Raw genomic sequence first — 23,099 nt, forward strand, 5'->3', positions numbered from 1 at the left:
ACCTTTTGACCAGTCACACGTCAGCGACAGGTGATGCAAACACATGCCATCCTGGGAATCTTACTAATACCTAATCGAGTCTTTTAAGTCTACTCCAAAATCCATTTAGGAAGATTGGAGGAAGAGCAGCACATCAGCTCCAGGCTAGAGAAACTCCCTTCCCCAACATACTGATTGTGGAGTAGACAGTAGCTACAAGAACACACAGTCTTGGCCACAGAATGATACGTTAGCAGTAGGATGTGGGTGTTAGGAGATGAGTGGGATGCCAGCTGGTGAAGGGAATGGTGGACTGGAGCCTTCATTTTGTACTGGATGGGATGGACTGGGTAGGTTGTCACTAGAAGGAGGGCTATGTCTCAGGAATGAGTTCATGGTGTGGGGGGTGGGGGGGAAGTTGATTGAAATTACTTGGGCAAGGACATGGAGAATTGGATGATAAAGAGAAAGACAGTGTTGATATATCTTGTTGATAGATGAGCAATAGAGATTTGAACCCTGTTTGTGAAGAATGAGATTATAATACCTAAGTGCTGCCCAATTTCCTTCGTTACAGTCCAAGTGATGATATGACAGTGATGTATACACTTCCTGACGAAAGAAGTGAAGCACCCAAATGACATTCTCGGATTTCAATGTAACTTCACACACATACACACTATTGGTGAGTATGAAATTGATTAAAGTTGCAATTCTCTGTGACAAGTAAAACGGATACAAGAATGCATTGTTACTAGATCTGGTAGAGTTTTCAAGGGGCATAAACAGCAGCAGATTTTGATTTACTGTGAAGGACACAGAGACGCCGCCTAGTCATGTGAGACAGAAATGTCAGCACCTGGCAGAGTTTGAATAGTGCCTCATTGCAGGTTTTGTGCAGTATTCAGGTTTGTGGGGCATTTGAATGTGGCTATGGCACAATTATGCCCTGGAAGGGAATATCAGGGCAGGCATACTCATTGTCAAAGACCGAGCGAGGTCGCGCAGTGGTTAGACACTGGACTCGCATTCGGGAGGACGACAGTTCAATCCCGGGTCCGGCCATCCTGATTTAGGTTTTCCGTGATTTCCCTAAATCACTCCAGGCAAATGCCGGGATGGTTCCTCTGAAAGGGCACGGCCGACTTCCTTCTCCATCCTTCCCTAATCCGATGAGACCGATGACCACGCTGTCTGGTCTCCTTCCCCACACAACCAACCAACCAACAATCATTGTCAAAGTTCTGATCGACCACATTTCATACCACAAGGGAGTATCAGTTGGACTGGGTAGTTACCAACACATTCATAGGCTGCCATTAACACCACAGCATATACAGCTTGTAACGGAACATATTAAAGGCTTTACTTTACCGAAGTATGCGATACCCTCCAAATTCAACCAGTTTAACGAGTATTTATGATTATAGAAAAGTTATTGTGTATGTTAACAATGATTTCATAACATGTCTCCATAAACAGTCAACCCATTAAATTATACTGAATAACTGACCCACACAAAAGTTTATATCACTTGATCACTGATACAGCAAATGTCATCATGTAAAAACACTAAGTTCATCTTAAATAATTAATATGAAGTACGAAAAATAGTGGCCAACTTAGGTATTTTGGATCTCCTTAAATAAAATTCACCCAGTGAAACCTATTTGTTCATTAGGAGCGGTTTCACTCAGTATTCACGAAATCAATCCTATTTTAGACGAAAACCAATGTAATTCTTAATAATTCATGTTATTTACTTATTTATGCAAATTAGAGAAGTCAATTGACAAACTTCTAAAAAACGGCCTTTTTGTAACAAAGAATTATTCTGTCAAGTCAACAAATCTGTCTGTCATTTTAATAACATGTTAAATTATGTCACTCGATGCAAATTAATAACTTTTCTGCACAAATTATGATAACAGATGTACATGTGACTTGTAAACTATATCTCTTTTTAGTAGTTCTTTGACAAGGTTATATATACGAGCAGCAAGAAGGGTCGAGAGGCAGTCGGAATGTCACTTTGGTACAGTGTGTTTGTGTGTTATTGTTTGAGGTGGATAAACAATGCAAAGAACATGTAACGGAAGTACTACTTTATGTTGAGTCATGGTCTTTGGTGGACAGTGGAATTAAGATGGCCACCAGAATAATAAATATTTGAAGTTTACATATTTGTTGGTTTTGCTCGTTCTTTATCATCAAAAGCACATAAAAAACACGGGACCTCATGTTTTTAACCCTAGACAACCAGATGTAGAGCCAGCATCAGCATCGAGAGACAGCAGCGATCCAGCAAGTAGCAGCGATTACCACAACACAATGCATTTTAATGGCGCCAACCTAACATCAAGTGCTAACGAGCTCCATAAATGGGAGTGAAATAGTGCGATTATAGCAATTAGCTATATCTACGACCAGGCGACCATTACAAGCTGCGTTAGGAGTAGAATTGTGACTGGGAAGCATGGACTGGTGATGAATGGCATCGCAGTGTGTGTAGAGATGAATTGAGGTTCTGCTCTACCACAGATGACCGTCGTCAGCGACTATGGTGGCGACCTGGAAAGAGGTCTCATTCTTGCCATGTTTTGGAGAGGTATGGAAATGTTGTTCATGGTGTCATGGTGTGGGGAGCCATCAGGTACGACTTCAAGTCACATATGACAGTGATTGAGACAACTCTGAAGGCATAATTGCACATGATGGGCATCCTGCATGCTCATGTGTTATGTCTCATGCGACAGTGTCGTTGTGCCTTCTTTCAGCAGGACAGTGGTCATTCACACAGGACACATGTCTCTATAAACTATCGGCATGACATTTAAGTGTTACCATGTCCAGGAAGATCCCCAGATCTGTGCCCAACAGAACATGTGTGGCTCCAGCTCAGACATCAACTCTGTCCCAGTGCCATCCAGCATATCGAGGATATATGTGGGCCAGCTTGCGTCTTGAGAGGATACAGTGGATTTATTATCCTCTTCCCAACCAAATCAGTGCATACGTCCAGGTTGGAGGGGGTACAATGTCATACTGATAAATTGGCTCATACTAGCAAATACTGTGTAAATTTGACTACGTTTTGTAATCACTGAAATAACATGACATACTGTACCAACTCGTAAAGTTCCATTTCTTCCCCCCCCCCTTCCCATCCCCCCCCCCTTCTGGGTGCTTCACATTTTTTGCCAGGCAGTGTAGGTAGGAGACTGCTCTGCAGCAGAGACAGTAGCTGCCACGCGACAGCACATTTAGCCAGCGCCACGCGCCACCCACCTGCGGCGTGCCTACGGCTCTGGAGCTGCTGCTGCGCCTCGCGCGCCGCCTGCTGCACGGCGCGGCTCTTCTCCGCCATCTGCTGCGCTCTCAGCAGCTCCTCCTCCCGCATTTGCTCCAGCATCGCTGACAGCTCCTCACTCTGGCAGAAACACAAAGTCAAATGTAGCGATAACGAACAAGTTCAGCATTAGGAACAAATTAATCTGTTCGTGTAGAATTGTTGTATCTATCTGAGTAAATTGTTCCATGCTTGATTCTTATTTCGGCCCTAACTTCTTTACCGTGTCTTCTCAAACTTTGTGATTCGCAGTCTTTTGCTTTTCAATGGTATTCCTTCTTTTGTTGATCTTGTTCTTCAAATTATAGTATTACAGAGTTTCAGATTTACAGGGTGATTCTTATTAACGTTTAAAAAACCACAAAGCGGTGTAGATGATGCTGAGACAACTTATTTTATATATGCTGAGACAAGTGATCTGGTATAAGAAACATTAGACCGCAAATGTCGGGAAATACCCTGAAAGTGGATGACAAATGTTGAACATGTAACGTCACCAGGTGATGTACATCGCCTTTTAAACGTTAATAAAAATCACCCTGCCTACAGGGTCATTTCGTGATGATGTTACAAGCTTTCAGAAGGGTAAATGTATCAATCTGAAGTAAGGGACCCTGATCTAGTAGCGACTGGGTCGAAAGTTACAAGCGAAAATCGTTCTGATGCCTCTGACAGTGGAACAAATATGCCAGTACTGTTGTTGCTAAGACTGTAGGGTAGGAAATTTGGAGACGTGGTAGTAGCGACCAAAACAAGGAAAAAATCTAGTAAACATGAGCTCTAAAATCCATTCCTTGAGAAGTATCAGCACTTCTTCATCTTCAATCTCTGAAACACTTCTCTTCTACTGAACGAGTGGCCACAGCTATTAAGGTACGCATTTTAGCGCCCATATTTAAGGTTCGCCGATGACATTGTAATTCTGTCAGAGACAGCAAAGGACTTGGAAGAGCAGTTGAATGGAATGGACAGTGTCTTGAAAGGAGGATATAAGATGAACATCAACAAAAGTAAAACAAGGATAATGGAATGTAGTCGAATTAAGTCGGGTGATGCTGAGGGAATTAGATTAGGAAATGAGACACTTAAAGTAGTAAAGGAGTTTTGTTATTTAGGGAGTAAAATAACTGATGATGGTCGAAGTAGAGAGGATATAAAATGTAGACTGGCAATGGCAAGGAAATCGTTTCTGAAGAAGAGAAATTTGTTAACATCGAATATAGATTTAAGTGTCAGGAAGTCGTTTCTGAAAGTATTTGTATGGAGTGTAACCATGTATGGAAGTGAAACATGGACGATAACTAGTATGGACAAGAAGAGAATAGAAGCTTTCGAAATGTGGTGCTACAGAAGAATGCTGAAGATAAGGTGGGTAGATCACGTAACTAATGAGGAGGTATTGAATAGGATTGGGGAGAAGAGAAGTTTGTGGCACAACTTGACTAGAAGAAGGGATCGGTTGGTAGGACATGTTTTGAGGCATCAAGGGATCACAAATTTAGCATTGGAGGGCAGCGTGGAGGATAAAAATCGTAGAGGGAGACCAAGAGATGAATACACTAAGCAGATTCAGAAGGATGTAGGTTGCAGTAGGTACTGGGAGATGAAGAAGCTTGCACAGGATAGAGTAGCATGGAGAGCTGCATCAAACCAGTCTCGGGACTGGAGACCACAACAACAACAATTTACTCGCTATTATTTTCTTGTTTCGATTACTAGCAGTGATACATGTAGTCCACTGTCAGGGGTACTAGTATTCTTTTCATATATTTAATGAGCTTCATTTTTACAGCGTGATATTCATAATATTTAACCTGACATATTTACATGCTACCAGAACAGCTGAAAATGGCAATGCAGGATTTTAGGCAGCAGATAGTATGCAGAAGTGTGACAGTTTGTTGTGTTTCCAATGCCTCTATCTTTTTTTACCTAATAAAATATTGAAGAAATATATTTATAATTGAACAACACACGTTGCAATGGCATTCTGGAGACCTACGAAATTCGAGTAGAATAATATTACGTCTCTCACAACTTACAATGAAATTTTTCGCATAAAATGGAGAAAATCTTCGAAATGTGAACGTCAAGATCAACAGCATACTGCACAATGCCCAGTTCCTGTCAGCTGCATGTAAAACTATTTGACTCATACTTCAAACAAAACTGTAGTCTTACTTTACTCCACACAATTTTAACTCTCGTAAAAACATATAATTCAGTGATCATGTATCTAGCCCCCTAACAATACAACTTCCCTCATAAGTCCATCACTAACACGTTTTTCCAATTAATACACATTGATTTTTATCCATTCCTTACAGATAAATTTCCTGTTCTTTCAAAACTGTTTTCTGCAAACTTTAGTTTGTCTCTTTTCTTGCTTATACAAAGTGTAAAATTGAGCACACATTATTTTTGTTAATGTGGCCAAGTGGCTCTTGTAATTTGTTGGTATAGATTTCGCATTGAAAACAGTGCATGTTAGCTCGCAGATATATAGTAGATTGCGCATTGAAGGTTGTTCTAGTATACAGGAATGTGTTCAGGTGGTATAAGTTCTTTCTTCTTTCTTTTCCCTGGTGTTTATCCTGTCTAGTGCAGGTCCCCTTGTCTCTTTGGTCAGATGACATTCCTGACGGCACAGTCATCAAGATAACCAATGTGAGGAAAGCCACACACGCCACCTGTCAGTGAAACATGTAAACTTTGTTCTGTATTGTATCTTACTTTAGCTGTTTGTATATTACGTTCTCTGTGGCGAAAAGGGGCACACGGCCTGCACTTACCTACACACGTGTGGGAAAATGCCCAAAAACCATACTCAGGCTGGCTGTGCTTACATGCTGTGTGGATTCAGTGTGGGTCCCACTTACCTCCCTGCCTTGCAAACTAGAGCCCTGCATGTTACACTATACAGACACGTTATAGAAATCGCATCCATTGCTTGTGTACTTAACATATATGGTGACAATTTTTTCTACTTGCAAAAACATTCTAAGAAGAGATTTATGTCAAGCATTGTATATCCTAAATCAGTTTCAGTGCCTCAGTTAGTTATAAATTAGTGAAATTGCTGTTACTGTTTTGCTAAGATGCAATCTCACACTATATTCTGAAAAAGAATCTCGATGGCTTCCTTACTTTTGTGTGACTAATGTGCAATGTTCCCATTCATAAGATTTATGCACCACTTATTTGTACTTTTTCTGGTATTTACATTGTTCCATGTAATTCTGTTTATGCTGTACATTCACTGAGCCAGTTCCTAGATTTTGATTTAGTTTTTCTTAAACTGACTTTGAAAGTTTGATGTTTCCTCTTATGTATTCTATTTTGTTTCTGAATGCTCTAGCTCTTCATACCGAAACTGTAGTCAGTTTTCATTGAGACAGACACTGAGAGGTAATTTTACATTCAACAGTTGTTGTGAGTCGTCTGTTAGGTTTGTGGCAGTGATTTGCCTTTATTTTTATAAATTTATGATGATCACTAATTAGTCATTTTTGTACATGGAATTTTTTTATTAATTTTAGAAATTTTTCATCGCTTTCGTGAGACACACAGTTATTCATGTATTTATTCAAACACATCAGGTCATATTTCACAAAATCTACTGACATGTCATGATAATTCTCGCTATGTTTATGATCATTTCTCGACCTCTTACTGTTCATAGAGCTGCTGTCTTAGACTTGCTGTCCAACATATAATATTTATAGCTCTGTATATGTGAATGGCATTTTTGTGAAATCTGTGTATTATCTGTAGATACTTTCTCTGTTCACACTGCTGAAACAAATAATCGGTTATAACTGACTGGAAGCAACAGTTAAACTAATAATTTTGAGTGTATTAATACGCTTAAAAACCAATCTCAGGCTGAAAATGAACTCTTCTTATTCCATACAATTAACCCAAGGTTCTTATTTGTGACAGACTCTGAATTTAATACTCTTCTACCATCAGTATTTTGGAAGCTGAACTTGTAATATAACACCGTTTGAGAGTGGCTGAAAACAGAATTTTTTTTGCATGGATTGAGAAACAATCATACAACAAAATTTCGAGAATCAACTGGGACTACCTTTCACAGTTACATTCATACTAAGGGTTTCATTTATTTTCATCATAGTGGACCAGACAACTCGGCACTTACAAAAACAAGACACACAAGGATATAAATGAGTGACTGCTTCATTTGTTTCTTATCACAAACATGGCAGGACACTTTTGATTCTTTTTCTCTTAACTGCTGATATCGCTGAAATCAAATTCATGTCGTTCTTCTGGGTCACACATTTATATTTACTAATTAATTCTGCTTACTGTTATAAAAGTGAAAGGGTAACACACACAAATGCTAGGGTACAATGACAACATACCTCTTATAGTAAAAAATAAGAAAGATTTAGCACAGATTAATTAACACAGAATTTGATTCAAGGTGAGATAAAGAAATGAGAAAAGCGAAGAAAAGTAGTATTAGGGAGATTAAAATCTTGATAAAAAGCAATACTGAGTAACTGGGATTACAAAGAATAGCCAAAGCAAGATGTCAAAAGTAGATTGATGGAATAGAAAATAGATTCCTCATTCGAAAGAACTTAACCTGTATGAAGTATTTACAGGAAACTGAGGGAGTGGTTTCTAGAAATTTATGATTGGAGCAACATTTGATGTGAAAAGCTAATGGCAGACATTACGATACTTGAAGGGAAGAAACTGGGAGTACTCGAAATGCGATGCCTTGGAAGACTGTGAAAAAATGGAATGTGGAGGTAAAATAAAAAGTTAACTAACTATGACAGATAGAAGAGAAAAAAAGTTTATGAGATGATGTCGCTGTCTTTATCGTCAAGTTCGTCTAATATAACGTTCTCAAGTTAGAAGTCAAGTGAGTTCATCAGTATGGCACGACTTTTTGAAGAGTTTCACTCTAATCATCTTGTGACAAAGATCGTTTCCAGAATGTGATGGGAGTGACACGCATAAAATTTGTTGCGCCATATCTCTGAACTCTCACTCTTTGCGAACATGAGAGCTTTGTATAACTTCATGAAAAAAGTGCAGTTTAAAAAATCATATTTGTGGTCCACCTGCAAAGAATGAAATAATGGTTAACTTGGTACTGGTGGAAACACTTGAAGTTAAGCATTTTGGTGGTGCATAAGACTTTTAGTACTACATAGAATATAATATTGAGTACATTGGGAATAGAAGACGTCTGGGGATGCCACGTGTGGCGAAGCAACTGTACACATGAAAATAAGGGAAAGCTAGATCACTGGAAAGGTTCCTGTGGGAAGAGGCATCAGATGAAGAGATAAATCTCATCTAAATTATTGACTTTGACGCTGGAGAAGGTCTTCAAGTGTCTGTGCAAGAGACAAAATACGTTTTAATACAGATGGAAAATGTTTCGACCATCTTCATTTTGGAAATGATATCACCTACTTTAGCCATGACAAACGAACTGTTAACAATGATCTCAGAACTCAAAGATGATTCCCAAGCCGTGGGCATCAAAATTAGTCTTCAAATGACCAAGTTATGGTCCCTGCTATTATTATAGTCTCCATGAAAAACCATGCTATGGATGTAGTAAACGATGCACTTATCTGAGATGTAAAAGCCAACTTGAAAAAGATAATCAGGCAGCAGAGATCAGCCAGGGAACTGGTCTCTTCTCGATGGCCTTCGAGAAACTTGATTACGTACTCTGTAAACATATGGACTGAAAACAACGACATTTGCAACAAGCAGTGCAAAACGAAAGGGTAGTACATAGAAAGTAATACTCGGCGTGAGTTTGAGAGACAGGACCAAGACTGAAGCGATAAGGAGAAGAACAGAGGTCTATAGCGTTTTCGAGCGAATAGCGAGACTGAAATGATGCTGGGCAAAACATGAGGCCAGGGACAACTACAAATGGACCAAAAGACTGTTACAGTGGCGTCCAAGTTAGTCATAGAGGAGCACTGGACGTCCTTTGGTGAGACAGAGGGACGATATCCATGGACTTGCAGGAAAAAGCTGGATCCAGACAACCAAGCAAAGATAAACACCAGAATCGTTGCAGGAGGCCTATGTCCAGGAGTGGACATTTAGAGCCTGAAGTAGATGTAGAAGAGGTGAAATTAATATCATGTAACAGGAAAAGATAGAGGACGTGATCATACCAGAGGGAAGGGCGATGGCAGCTGTACCGACCTCCTGTAGGCAGCGCTGGTGGGCCTCGCGGTTGCGCTGCAGCACGGCCTGCCTGGCGAGCGCCGCCTCCTCGCGGCTCAGCAGCCCCTGCAGGTGTTTGCGCTCGATGTCGGCCAGCTGCTGTTCCATCAGGCAGCGCGCCTCCTCCGCCAGCAGGCGCTCCACCTCTGCGGGATCCGCTAGACCGGCCGCGACGGCGCGCAGCCTGCCGCGAGCATACCCCACTGACTCATCGTTCGCTAAAGGCTTTCAGATACATCAGTATGTGCGGGGGACCGATAAATTCAGGCTCACTCTTAGTACTAGGTGAAGTACAGCTCACCTGAGCTGATTTGAGACTGTTGCCACAGGTGTCTGCTACTTGTGTTCATCACTCAAGCTGCCTAGCCATAGAAAAAATGACCTCAAGAAGTGTCAGCTAGCATTAGTTCCAAGCTGAGGAAGTGCCTATTATTTGTTGAAGACACCAACATAGTAACAGCCATTGTGCACACTGTATGTTCGTTAGGCTTACACAGCAACATTAAGATTACATAAAATTCACCTGGGCTGCACACCAATGTACTGGCCACTTCTTCGAGCTGCCTTCACCCAGGTTTGTCACGCTACAGCAGCAATGCGCTTGAATGCAAATATCAAAGCTTCTCTCCTGCTTTTATATGTACTCTCATGAATGACAGTTGCAGCAGTGGAGGAAACGTTGGTTCATCATTTTACAGTATGTCGCAATCGATAAGAATTTTAAGGATACTACATGTAAACTATCAGCTACCAAGGAATGTATTGTACGTAGGCTGTTTAGGTTGTTATGTTGGTAACGCCACGTAGTGCTCTGTATGAAAATCGCTGACTGCGCTGTGTGCAGTCTGTAGCTGCTTGGACTCTTTGTTAGAATATTTACTTGTGTAGTGTTGGGCAGTTGGATGTGAACAGCACGTAGAGTTGGCCATTTGGAGGCGAGCCACCAGCAGTGGTGGATGTGGGGAGAGAGATACACTATTAAGGTAAATACATTGTTAGTTCTCTATCAAAATCTTTCATTTGCTAACTATGCCTATCTTTTATTTAGCTGGCAGTATTGGCGCTCGCTGTATTGCAGTAGTTCGGGAAACAAAGATTTTTGTGAGGTAAGTGATTCATGAAAGGCATAGGTTATTGTTAGTCAGGGCCATTCTTTTGTAGGTATTATTGAAAGTCAGATGGCGTTGCGCTAAAAAAAATATTGTGTGTCAGTTTAGTGATGATCAGAATATCTTTTCAGTATAAGATATACAAACACCCTCCATATTGACATGACTTTGCTGAATACATGAAAAGCATTTACAGTAACAAATACTAAGAACCATCAGCTGTATAATGGAATGACAAAGATGAAAATTTGCTCCAGACTGGGACTCGAACCCAGATTTTCAACTTTACGCTAGTGGTCGTCTTAACCGCTCTGGATATCTGTGCACGACTCAGTCAGACCCAAACTTCCAAATGTCGTCGTTCCTGTGTCACAACCTGTCCTCCTACACAAATTATGTAATTCACACACTTTGAGGACTTTTAATTGAAATTCCTCCCACCCCCTCCCAGTATCGGCAGATAAATACAATACTGCGGTGCCTGTGTTGTTAAGAAGAACAATGCAATGTTCCTTTGGACATACATGCTTGGTCGTGGGTCATGCACGGATGGCCAAAGCAGTTATGGCGACCTCTCGTGATAAATGAACTGGAAAATGTGGGTTAGCGTCCCAGTCTGACACAAGTTTTCGTTGTCGATATTTCCTTATACAGCTGATAGTTGTTCATGTTCACAGCAACATATACATTTCATGTATTTCATTACAGCTGTAGTCGCCCCAGTGGCTGTTCCGTCGGATATGCATGCATGTCACGAGGAACATTGTACTATTTTTATTAACAACACAGACACTGCGACATCACACTTCGCAGAATGTGTAATGCGTGATCAGAGTAGAAAAGAAATGGAAGTCAGAATGCTGCTTCCCTATATAAGAATGGTGACCACTGGATGGCTCATGAGCTGCATGTGACTCTTGCCGTAGATCATCTCTCTTCTGCGCCTACCACCACATCACATTTCCAACAATGGACTGCAGAACTGCTATACCCTTTCTTCCTACACTGCTTTTTACAGTCAACCACAACATACATTTCACCACAACAAAATATACCTACACTGTATAGTTATGTAGTACAATTTTTGTTTAAAATGAGAAAAATCTAATTTAAAAATACCTCCTTTACGAAAATGATTAAAGTTTGTTGTGTTCCGATTTTTTTAGAAATGGTTAATTACATGTCTTTTTGTGACATCTTACTGCTACAGTTGTACTTTTACTGTACTTAACGAAACAAAATGAATACAACTAAGAAGTATGTGTAGTTAAATCAGTTCTTGGAATTTTCTAACCGTATTTTTCTACAGCTCTCCTGGGTTTCCTGTATGTATCTGTCTGCTCACATGTGTCAGCTTTTCTGTGACTATCCTCATGAGTCAAACAAGACCATATTCATTCTTATAACCATTTCTTGTATTCGTGCATGCCTGATGTGCTTTGGTAGTTCCACCTAACAGGAATTCGACGCAGTATGTACTGTACAAACTTTTGACAGGCAACAACTTCCATAGACATGTTCATTTCCCAAAATGCTATGAAACAATCGTAGCTTACCACTTGCTTTACAAGTAACTGGACCTAATTAATATTTTTCATTTCATAAGATCTGGTATTACAAATCCCAAGTATGTTTATGTTTTGTCAAGTTCAAGCCTTTGTTTTTATTTGGATTTAGCTGGCTGGTTATATGCTATGCAGATATCCTTTCAAGATTTGAGTAGGTATTTCTTTACTTTTTGTAGATGATTCTTCATTGAAAACTGGTGCATCTGCAAAAAAAATTTAAATTGCAATTCATATTATCTAATGTACTTAGGCCCTACAATGTTCTCTTAGGCATAACTGAAACGACTTCCTTGTCTGTGGATGAATTTTCATCCTAAATAACCTGTCGCGATGCAGTCATAAAGCTGGCAATGTATACTAAATAAATGCATTTTCTTCACGTGATGCCTGCTGATATTAAGTGCAAGGTGTAAGAGAATTGTGCTGCTGTCAGACATGAGTATTAGGTGACAGGGTTCCTATGGATGAGTTCTACAATCTTCGCTGCAGGTAAGTGCGATGTGTAATGTTCTGCAGTCATAGTGAACACATTTACTGTTACAGAATGCATGGCGTATTATGTCAAAAAATGAAGCTAATTTAGTTACAAGACGTGTATAGAACATGAAGGGGCCTCCAATGATCTGCAGAACTTTCAGGAAATTAACAGCTTCTACTACTCTGCAGTTGCATCTGAACTTAGTCTCTCTCATATTCGCCTTCGCAACAGTACAGCTGTTGAATGAGGCCAGTATTTTTTGCTTTTCCTTTGCAAAGAATCATTTCAATATGAAGTTCAGCAGTTTGTGTTTCGTACTATTGCGCCTCTCTCATTCTGAACATATTATGCTTTGGAGATCGTGAGGTATAATTTGTTACATGATCAATGTAGGATATAAGTACTGATTACAAATCGTTCAGTTAACAAGTTGCTTTGTCCCTTCTGAAACAGAGTTTTGTCTTTAATAGCCTCAAGTCGACAGGAACGGAACCTCACGTTTTCCTTCTCTTTCTAGAAATCAAGCTCCAGGTACAGCTGAAACTGCTCAAGTACTTCGTTATTGTCAACAAACCGATGGTGCAGGGGGTGCAGGATTTCACCATTCTTTTCAGAGACACATACTGTTTAACCAAACACTACATTCCCAGTTCCCAAAATGGAATCACGAAGTATGATAAATTTCATGTGTGGTTTACAGTTCAAGAAGGAAAGGCAATGGAACAATGTACTACTAAGTACTGGAGATTTGAGAGAATGAAGACAAATAACAATCTTATCCCAAGGTCACAGTGTAACCTGATACCACTCATGGCTCTGGGGCACTTGTTTGTGATACAGTCAAGGTCAGGAAGTAACCTTATACATGCCACATGTCCCCTCCCCCCCCCCCCTTCCACCAGCCACGCCTGTGTGGTAATTGCATGACATAAAAATGGCGGGAAAAAGAAGGTCACAAATCGACTGCGAGAGTACTGGGACAGACAACGAAATAAGACAGTATTGCCCTCCCTCTCCCCCTCCTCACCTCACCCATCCAGACCAACAGCAAGTTATTAAATGGTGGGAGAAGTCCACCCTTTTACTACTGATCCAACTGAGCGAGTTTTGTCATTCAAGACTGGCCATCACTGTGAAAGGATCATCAGCATCAGAGTTATCCTACTCAAAAAATTAATGATGTCTTGACATTTCCTATAAGCGCTCTAAAGCATGGCCACATCCCATTTATATTTAAAATTTTCGAGCGATTTTACCCCACATTTCTACGTCATATATCAAAGAGGTGTATAAATATGGGACTGAAAACTACCACACTGTGATTTTTAAACAGAATAAGCTGATATCGCCGTTACACAGTTTCTGCAAAGCATTATTTAACAACAAATGCACGCCTGCAACAGACCATCTACAAGCACAGTATTGGATAGGAATGGTAAACGAAAAGTAAATTGTTTAAAACAAAGTGAAACTGCAATGTGGAGATGCACATGTCATTGTTTCTATGGTAAGCCATTACCTCAACTCCACCAAAATCTATGTGTGTTTTAGTGTGTAACAGTTGGATTTTTCAGTTAGCATTGTGTGTTGACGCATTATTTTTTTCCTGGGTGGTCATTTCGAAGAACAGGAAGAAGAGATTTTGCAGACACTTCGTATATTCTCTTTTGATGGGGGAATTCTAATCGCTACTGGATGCTAAAGAAACCTGGCAGGGTAAGCAGTAAGAGTGCATATATTCTTGTATGTATGTATTTTAGACTTATCTCTTGGTGAAAATCTATATTACTCATATGATTCTATTGATCTGCTGGAGTACTGGTTATTAGTCATAAGCAAATTGCATTTCAGGATGAGGAGTGATTGTATACGCCTTAGAAGATTGAAGTTTTAATAGAACATTCGTTAATGGCAAGATAGTGCTCCACACAGCAACACTCTAGCTAAAAAAAAGAAGACTGGCAGGTGTGTTTTAGTCCAGTCTCTTTCCTGGAAATCTATGTTGCACATCTGATTCAATTGATCAGCTAGAACACTCGTTATTCGTCATGAGGTAATAATAAAAGTTAAAAATCAGTAGGGGACTTTCATGATTTAGAAGACTGTAGTTTTAATGGAACATTCGGTAGTAGCATGTTGCAGTACGACACAGCAATACTCTGTCAAAAAAGGGGGACGTACAGCCATATATAATCCACCTTGTAGGTCAGTGTACTAAACAAATGAGACTGACAGATATAGTGTAGATGATCTTTGTTAACACATATTCCAACATAGACGTCAAAGGTGTTATACATAAGTGTTATATTAAATCTGGAGAAACAAACTTCTTCTCAATCCAGGACCTTGTTAAAGTGATGTGCCATGCATCAAAATTGTATTTTGTGATGGATAATATCTAAAAAGGAACCAATGTCTTGTGCAAACTTGAACCATTCCCCATGGAAGGTTTCGAGTGTAAATCATGTGTGTGGCACTACCATTATTCTGCAATTTGTCTAATAAAAAAATGGTTCAAATGGCTCTGAGCACTATAGGACTTAACATCTGTGGTCATCAGTCCCCTAGAACTTAGAACTCCTTAAACCTAACTAACCTAAGGACATCACACACATCCATGCCGGAGGCAGGACTCGAACCTGCGACCGTAGCGGTCACACGGATCCAAACTGAAGCGCCTAGAACCGCACGGCCACACCGGCCGGCTTGTCTAATAGGTTAATTCTCTGTCTATACATAGTTTTAATTATATAACTATAAACTAGGAAGAGACTTTTAACAGAGATGATATAGATATTATACATAATGCTACATTTTAGCTGAGAAAACTTTTTTTTATCAATTTAATGGCTTGTTAAAGTGTTATAACGCGCATCGATATTGTATAGCCAGGTCTCAGCTGTCGAATTTATAAATGATCTTATCTCGACATCACTGCATCGCCACAAAATAAAATTGACAAGTCATCCATACTCCAAGCACTGTGGTATGTTTTGCACATCTATGCAGCAAGCAGTAGGTTACCACAAAATCACAGATCTATGGAAATGAATAAAATTTAAATCAGTGAGCTTGTTGTCAACGTGTATTAACGAAATAAAGACCAAGAAATTGATGTATATGGACATCAAAGCATTTCCAGCATCCTATACAAGAATATATATATATATATATATATACACTCCTGGAAATGGAAAAAAGAACACATTGACACCGGTGTGTCAGACCCACCACACTTGCTCCGGACACTGCGACAGGGCTGTACAAGCAATGATCACACGCACGGCACAGCGGACACACCAGGAACCGCGGTGTTGGCCGTCGAATGGCGCTAGCTGCGCAGCATTTGTGCACCGCCGCCGTCAGTGTCAGCCAGTTTGCCGTGGCATACGGAGCTCCATCGCAGTCTTTAACACTGGTAGCATGCCGCGACAGCGTGGACGTGAACCGTATGTGCAGTTGACGGACTTTGAGCGAGGGCGTATAGTGGGCATGCGGGAGGCCGGGTGGAAGTACCGCCGAATTGCTCAACACGTGGGGCGTGAGGTCTCCACAGTACATCGATGTTGTCGCCAGTGGTCGGCGGAAGGTGCACGTGCCCGTCGACCTGGGACCGGACCGCAGCGACGCACGGATGCACGCCAAGACCGTAGGATCCTACGCAGTGCCGTAGGGGACCGCACCGCCACTTCCCAGCAAATTAGGGACACTGTTGCTCCTGGGGTATCGGCGAGGACCATTCGCAACCGTCTCCATGAAGCTGGGCTACGGTCCCGCACACCGTTAGGCCGTCTTCCGCTCGCGCCCCAACATCGTGCAGCCCGCCTCCAGTGGTGTCGCGACAGGCGTGAATGGAGGGACGAATGGAGACGTGTCGTCTTCAGCGATGAGAGTCGCTTCTGCCTTGGTGCCAATGATGGTCGTATGCGTGTTTGGCGCCGTGCAGGTGAGCGCCACAATCAGGACTGAATACGACCGAGGCACACAGGGCCAACACCCGGCATCATGGTGTGGGGAGCGATCTCCTACATTGGCCGTACACCACTGGTGATCGTCGAGGGGACACTGAATAGTGCACGGTACATCCAAACCGTCATCGAACCCATCGTTCTACCATTCCTAGACCGGCAAGGGAACTTGCTGTTCCAACAGGACAATGCACGTCCGCATGTATCCCGTGCCACCCAACGTGCTCGAGAAGGTGTAAGTCAACTACCCTGGCCAGCAAGATCTCCGGATCTGTCCACCATTGAGCATGTTTGGGACTGGATGAAGCGTCGTCTCACGCGGTCTGCACGTCCAGCACGAACGCTGGTCCAACTGAGGCGCCAGGTGGAAATGGCATGGCAAGCCGTTCCACAGGACTACATCCAGCATCTCTACGATCGTCTCCATGGGAGAATAGCAGCCTGCATTGCTGCGAAAGGTGGATATACACTGTACTAGTGCCGACATTGTGCATGCTCTGTTGCCTGTGTCTATGTGCCTGTGGTTCTGTCAGTGTGATCATGTGATGTATCTGACCCCAGGAATGTGTCAATAAAGTTTCCCCTTCCTGGGACAATGAATTCACGGTGTTATTATTTCAATTTCCAGGAGTGTATATATATATATATATATATACACACATTCCTTTTTCTGCCTTCCTTGCTGCCCAAATTTCCCTCATTCGCTCGATGTGTTTCTGTTTCCGGTCCTCTGTCCATGCTTCTTGTCAGCATCGTGACTTCGGCTTCATCTTGGTTGCCTTTCTGGCTGCCCATATTTCATTCATCTTCAGGCTGTGATCTTGTTTGCGTTCATCGGTCCATTTTACGCCTGTTCGTTTGTGACAGTGTATCTCAAGTGGTTTACTTTTCTTAAAGATGTTTCTGAATTTTATTCTTTCGTTTATTGTGCCTGGTGTGAAGTTGAGTTGGTTCAGGTCGTTTTTTACCTCTGCCACCCATTTGTTGTTTCTAGTGGTTACCCAATGAAAGATCTGTTTGGTCAGTCTGTGTGATGGCATTCTGTAGAGGTGTCCATACAATTGTAGTCTGCGTTTTCTAATCATTTCTGTGATTGTCTCCGTGAGTTTGTACAGTTCCTCTGTAGGTTCCTTTATCTATATTCCATTGCCGTTAGTTGTGCCAAATATTTTCCTAAGTATTTTCCGTTCTACTTTTTCTAGCTGTCTGATACGTATATGCCCTAGGATTAGTGTGGTCTCTGCTGCATACAGTGCTTCGGGGAGCACCACCTTGTCGTAGTGACGTAATTTGGCTTTTTGTGAGATAGACTTTTTGTTGTAATGACTCCGCACTACTTTGTATGCCTTGTCCAGTTTAGTATTTCTTTCTTCGTTTGAGTCTCTGTTATGTCCGTTCATTTGCAGTGTTTCACCGAGGTATTTGAAGTTTGCCGTTTTGTAAATCGTGCCGTACTTTGTGTTCAGGGATGAGAGTTTCTTTGTGTTCATAAACTGTGTCTTTTCGTAAGAGATCTGTAGTCCGGTTTTGGAAGCGATTTCGTGTAGTTTTTCAATAGCTTCTTCTGTTTCGTGTATACCTTTCGTGACAATCGCCAAATCGTCTGCAAGGGCCAGGCATTTAAACTGTAGGTTTCCTAAGTTTATCCCCTGTTGTGATATTTCCCATTCTTTTATTACCTTATCTAACACTAGATTGAAAAGGAGAGGTGAGAGGCCATCGCCCTGTCGGACACCTGTGCGAATTTTGAAGGGCTCTGATAGTTCCTCACAGAACTTTACTTCGGAGCTCGTGTTGGTCAAGGTTTGCTCTATGATTGTCCGTGTTTTGTACAATGGTAGATCACTGCACAATTGTGATGTAATGATTTCAATAATGACTAATTACTGGAAATACTCTCAGTTACTAGAGGGATGAGTAGTGAAAGGTAGTAGGGAAGTTAATACTGACTACATTTTCCTTTGCTCACTGCCTCATAAAGATACAGATTATTGGTCTTATCATAGCTGGAGGTGCGCCCAGAATCATGACAGTCACCCTTCTCAGGTGGGACAAAGCAACTATTCTCCATCTCACTCCCTCTCGTCTATTAGTTGTGTAGGCATTGATTGACTGTCATTGGCAGCCAAGACATGTGATACATGGATGGCCGGATCTCTCTCTCTCCCTCTCTCTCTCTCTGTGCCTGACTGGAAGTGGTTATGATATATATATATATACGTGGCAGAGGGGCGTCTGGTGCTTAGCTAATGGTCATGCCAGTACTTAGCTTGAGAGTGCAGCGACGGCACTAGTCTCTGAGCCAGCAATCTGTGGATTCATCGTTGCCCACAGATATGATGACACATGCATCTACACATCACATTTTTAATTTGTTTTAAATAATGTACATTTCCTCTATCCCATTCCTATTTAATGCTAGTAGTGATGTTAATTGTTTACATTGTAAATTTAGCAATGTGTTATGTGTTTACATACTCGGATTTTTGTGTGGTCATTTACAAGTCTACTATAAACCTATACTCATCTAATGCCGCCTTTTAGTGACATCACTGTTTTTTAACATATTAATAATGCAGAAGAATGTTCCTTATAGACTTGATGTGTATATACTGTTTGTTTACTGTGGGAAATCAGTGTATTTTTTTTAAAAAAAAGATATCGCATTGTGCTAATCGTTCAGTCCTGTATTTACATGTGTGTCTTTGGAATACTGAGAGAAAATCGACTGCAAATAGCAATGGAGGGATGCGGTGCTTGCATATGGTGCATAGCAAGAACGTTTTTGTTATTAAATAATGCTTTGTGGAAATTGTTTAATGGGGATTTCAATGTAATTTGTTTAAATATAACGCTGTGGTAATTGTTCAGACCTATATTTACAAATGTCTTCCGTTAAAGATCTTGAAAAGAGGGAGAAAATCGGTCTAAAGTTGTAAACATCAGTCGAAGGTGGTCTTGCTTTTGAGTACTTACAGAAAAGTCAAGATTTCATTGATTTACAGTATTTCAGCAGTTCCCCATTCACACACTGTAATGTCAAATTGTCTTACACCATAAATTATGTTAATATTTCACCCCATTTTGTAGAATATGCCAAAATAATGTCATTAAAGTATTGAAATTCAGCCATGACCCAGTCACACACTGCAATGTCAAACTGCCTTACGTTATAAATGTCTGTCCCCGGTAACTGAATGGTCAGCGTGACGGATTGTCAATCCTCTGGGCCCGGGTTCCATTCCCGACTGGGTCGGGGAATTTTCTCCGCCTGGGGACTGAGTGCTGTGCTGTCCTCATCATCATCCTATCATCCTCATCGACTGCAGGTCGCCAAAGTGGCGTCAAATTGAAAGATCGGCACCCGGCGAACGATCTTCCCGACAGGGGGCCCTAGCCATACGATTAAATTAAAAAATATTATAAATTATGGTAATATTATCGCCATTTTTAAGTAGGATAACTCTGCTGTTGGTGATTCCTTCACTACGGTGCCCAGCCCATGAATGATAAAACTGAATCAATTGGACTAGTAATAACAGGTCTAAGGGAAGGATGACAAGCGTTTCCTACCATTTTAATGTCTTCTTATTGGTTCAGATCATTGGGGGAGGGGAAGGGGAAGGAGGAGGATGATGATTCTGTCTTCTGTCCCAGAACTCTCAAAGGGGATGAGCCTTCTTCATTATCCCACCATTGCTATGCAACACAACTGCCCGACAGGCATGGGCAGTGGAAGGGGGGATACGTGAAAGGTATCAGGTAACATCCTGACATTGAATATATCAGACAAAAGTGGCCCAGATGCAAGGGTGGGATATCATGCTGCATCGTGACCTTGAGGTAATGTCGTTATCTGTCCTCATTCTCTCATACCTACACTACTCAAATTGTTGTTTAAAAGTGGTTCTGAAGGACTCCCATTGTCAAGTTATGTACGTCTTAGTGAGTTCTGCAGCAGTTGAATTGATGTGGACGATGGTATACATTCCAGTATAGGTGACGCCCAGTGACCAATAAACCCTTGCTCATAGTGCATTTTTTGGCATATTTAATAAACGTAAAACGAATTTCGAAAGAGGCGCATAAAGCGGAAGTAAGAAAACCAAACTTGACTGAAACTGGAATAAATGACATTGTGATTACCATGTCATCACAGCAAGTCATAGAGTAAATCAACTGACATTATTATGTCCTTGATACGCCCCTAAATGACTGTGTATGGGTTTTCTGTTTAGGTTACTCAGTTACGTGCTTCTTTTCAGTAACTCTTGTTTGTGTAACAGAAACTTCCTGTTTTCATTTAGGTCGGTATATTGTGCCCAACTTTTGGCTGTGTCACAAATTTGCGAAATACCAATCTATACACCATTTTTATCATAAAGAATGTGGTTGTTAAACTAATGAATGGTAACTGTAAATGCAGTACTACCTTTGTATTTGTTGTTCTTCGTCCCTGAGGAATCGTGCTCCCTCACGCAGTATGGTTGCAGCGTTCATCTTCACTGGAAAGCTTGCTGGCTGTAACAGAAGGAGTCACTTTAGTATTGACTGTCAAGTAATACATTCCTCTTCATCGCGTGCTTTTATTGTGATAATAATTTGTATAAGACCAGCATTCACTATCAGTAGACTGGATAAATGTTCAGTTCAGTGATTTTTAAAAACACGAGTATCTGAAATAAGTGCAATGATTTGTGAATCCTTGACATTGTTCTGTGACTTATAGGTTCCGTAGCTCCCATGGAGGCAACACACGGTGTACGTTATTTCTTGTTACAGTGTCCCGTTTTGAAGCTGGGTCGGACCTTCTACTTAGAACTCATCAGAATGCATACTAGCCCATAAATATCTTTTTTCCTAATTCTCTGTATCATCTTAGCGCTCATTCTGTGTTGTTAAGCGTAGTGTACATAGATCTCTATGTCAACAGAATTCATTTAAAAGTCATTTAATGCGGCTTCATTAATATCTAAAAGAACAGAAGTCCTGAACAACTGCTTGTTTTCTATTCTATGTTGATCGCGACATCCCTCTATACAAGATAAGCAAGTATCCACAGTAAATTTCTACATACCTCAAGAAGGCTTTCCTCTATAATTCTTTCCCTTTGCTACATTAACTATTTCTGAAAATGTTGACGAATGTCAGTAATTCCACCTTCTACTGTAAGTTTTGTTCAAACCTATAACTAGTACCACATCACTGAAGTTAATTGTACAAATAATCCATTGAACATAAAACGAATTAACTTACGAAATTCCCTTCCGATATTCTGTCTAGTACCTTTGTGTCATTACATTAGCTGCTCCAATGGTTTTAATTTCTCGTGTGGCGACGTACTTCAAATGCTTCTAATTTCTTACTCTTCCTTCCCAGTTTTCATACTGTATAACTTTTACATACAAAAAAGAAAGTAAAATTAATGTTAACCGGTTCACTGATGGGACAGGAAATCAGCATCATCTTTTTAAAAGAACCCTGTTGTAATTTGCCCTAAGTGATTTAAGTATGACTGGACGTATTGTTTAACCTCAGTTCTCTCAAACGCGAGTTCAGTGTGTTAACGACTCCACTATTTCGCTCATTTTTATGGATGTACTATTTGAGCCTCAAACATGCATTTGCAGAATCTGCTGTGTCAATTCCAACTCAATGCTTGACACTAGTAGATTGGTTCTGCTTGAGCAAACTTTCTTCAACAGTAAAAACCTGCTGCCTACATCTTTCTTGCTTAAATGATCTGTGTAGTCCTGCTTCCTCGACAACAGAATTCTAACATTTATTTTGCAGTATCTTCTCTTGTTCTGTATTATACTCTCAGTTCTAATGCTTACTTGAGCGTAGATCGCATATCCGTTGCTCTCGTCATTTTTTTTCTTAGTCTACTTCAATTGTAAACTAATTTTTTTTTCGTTAGCAGTCTTCCGACTGGTTTGATGCAGCCTGCCACGAATCCCTCTCCTATGCCAACGTTTTCATCTCAGAATACCAATTGCAATCTACATCCTCAAATATTTGCTGGATGAATTCCAATCTCTGTCTTCCCCTACAGTTCTTACCTTCTACAGCTAACGCTAGTACGATGGAGGTTATTCCGTGATGTCTAAAATGTTGTCCAATCATCCTGTCCCTTTTTCTTTCAGTGTTTGCTTGTATTCCTTTCCTAGTCGATTCTGCGAAGAAGCTCCTCATTCTTTATCTTTTCAGGCACCTAATTTTCAACATTCTTTTGTAACACTGCATCTCAGATGCTTCCATTCTGTCCTGTTCCGGTTTTTCCTCTCTCCATGATTCACTGCCTTAGTATACGGTGCTCCAAAAGTGCATTATCATAAATTTCTTTCCCAAATTAAAGCCTGTGTTTGACGCCGATAGGATGCTATTGACCAGGAAAGCCCTCTTTGCCTC

General features: G+C 40.9%; 1 protein-coding gene across 1 annotated transcript in view; it reads right to left on the bottom strand.

Annotated features, from left to right (window-relative positions):
• Nucleotides 1–23,099, bottom strand: part of LOC126188655 (cilia- and flagella-associated protein 99-like) — an 80,309-nt gene that overhangs the window by 51,435 nt on the left and 5,775 nt on the right. Inside the window, exons 2-4 of the mRNA XM_049930258.1 lie at nucleotides 21,121–21,209; nucleotides 9,545–9,749; nucleotides 3,268–3,409 (exon numbers count right to left, since the gene is read on the bottom strand). Of these exons, the coding sequence (XP_049786215.1) occupies nucleotides 3,268–3,409; nucleotides 9,545–9,749; nucleotides 21,121–21,209 (436 nt within the window). The remainder of the gene's footprint in view (nucleotides 1–3,267; nucleotides 3,410–9,544; nucleotides 9,750–21,120; nucleotides 21,210–23,099) is intronic.

The sequence above is a fragment of the Schistocerca cancellata genome, chromosome 5 (assembly GCF_023864275.1).
Source record: "Schistocerca cancellata isolate TAMUIC-IGC-003103 chromosome 5, iqSchCanc2.1, whole genome shotgun sequence".
In the NCBI taxonomy this organism is placed as follows: domain Eukaryota; kingdom Metazoa; phylum Arthropoda; class Insecta; order Orthoptera; family Acrididae; genus Schistocerca; species Schistocerca cancellata.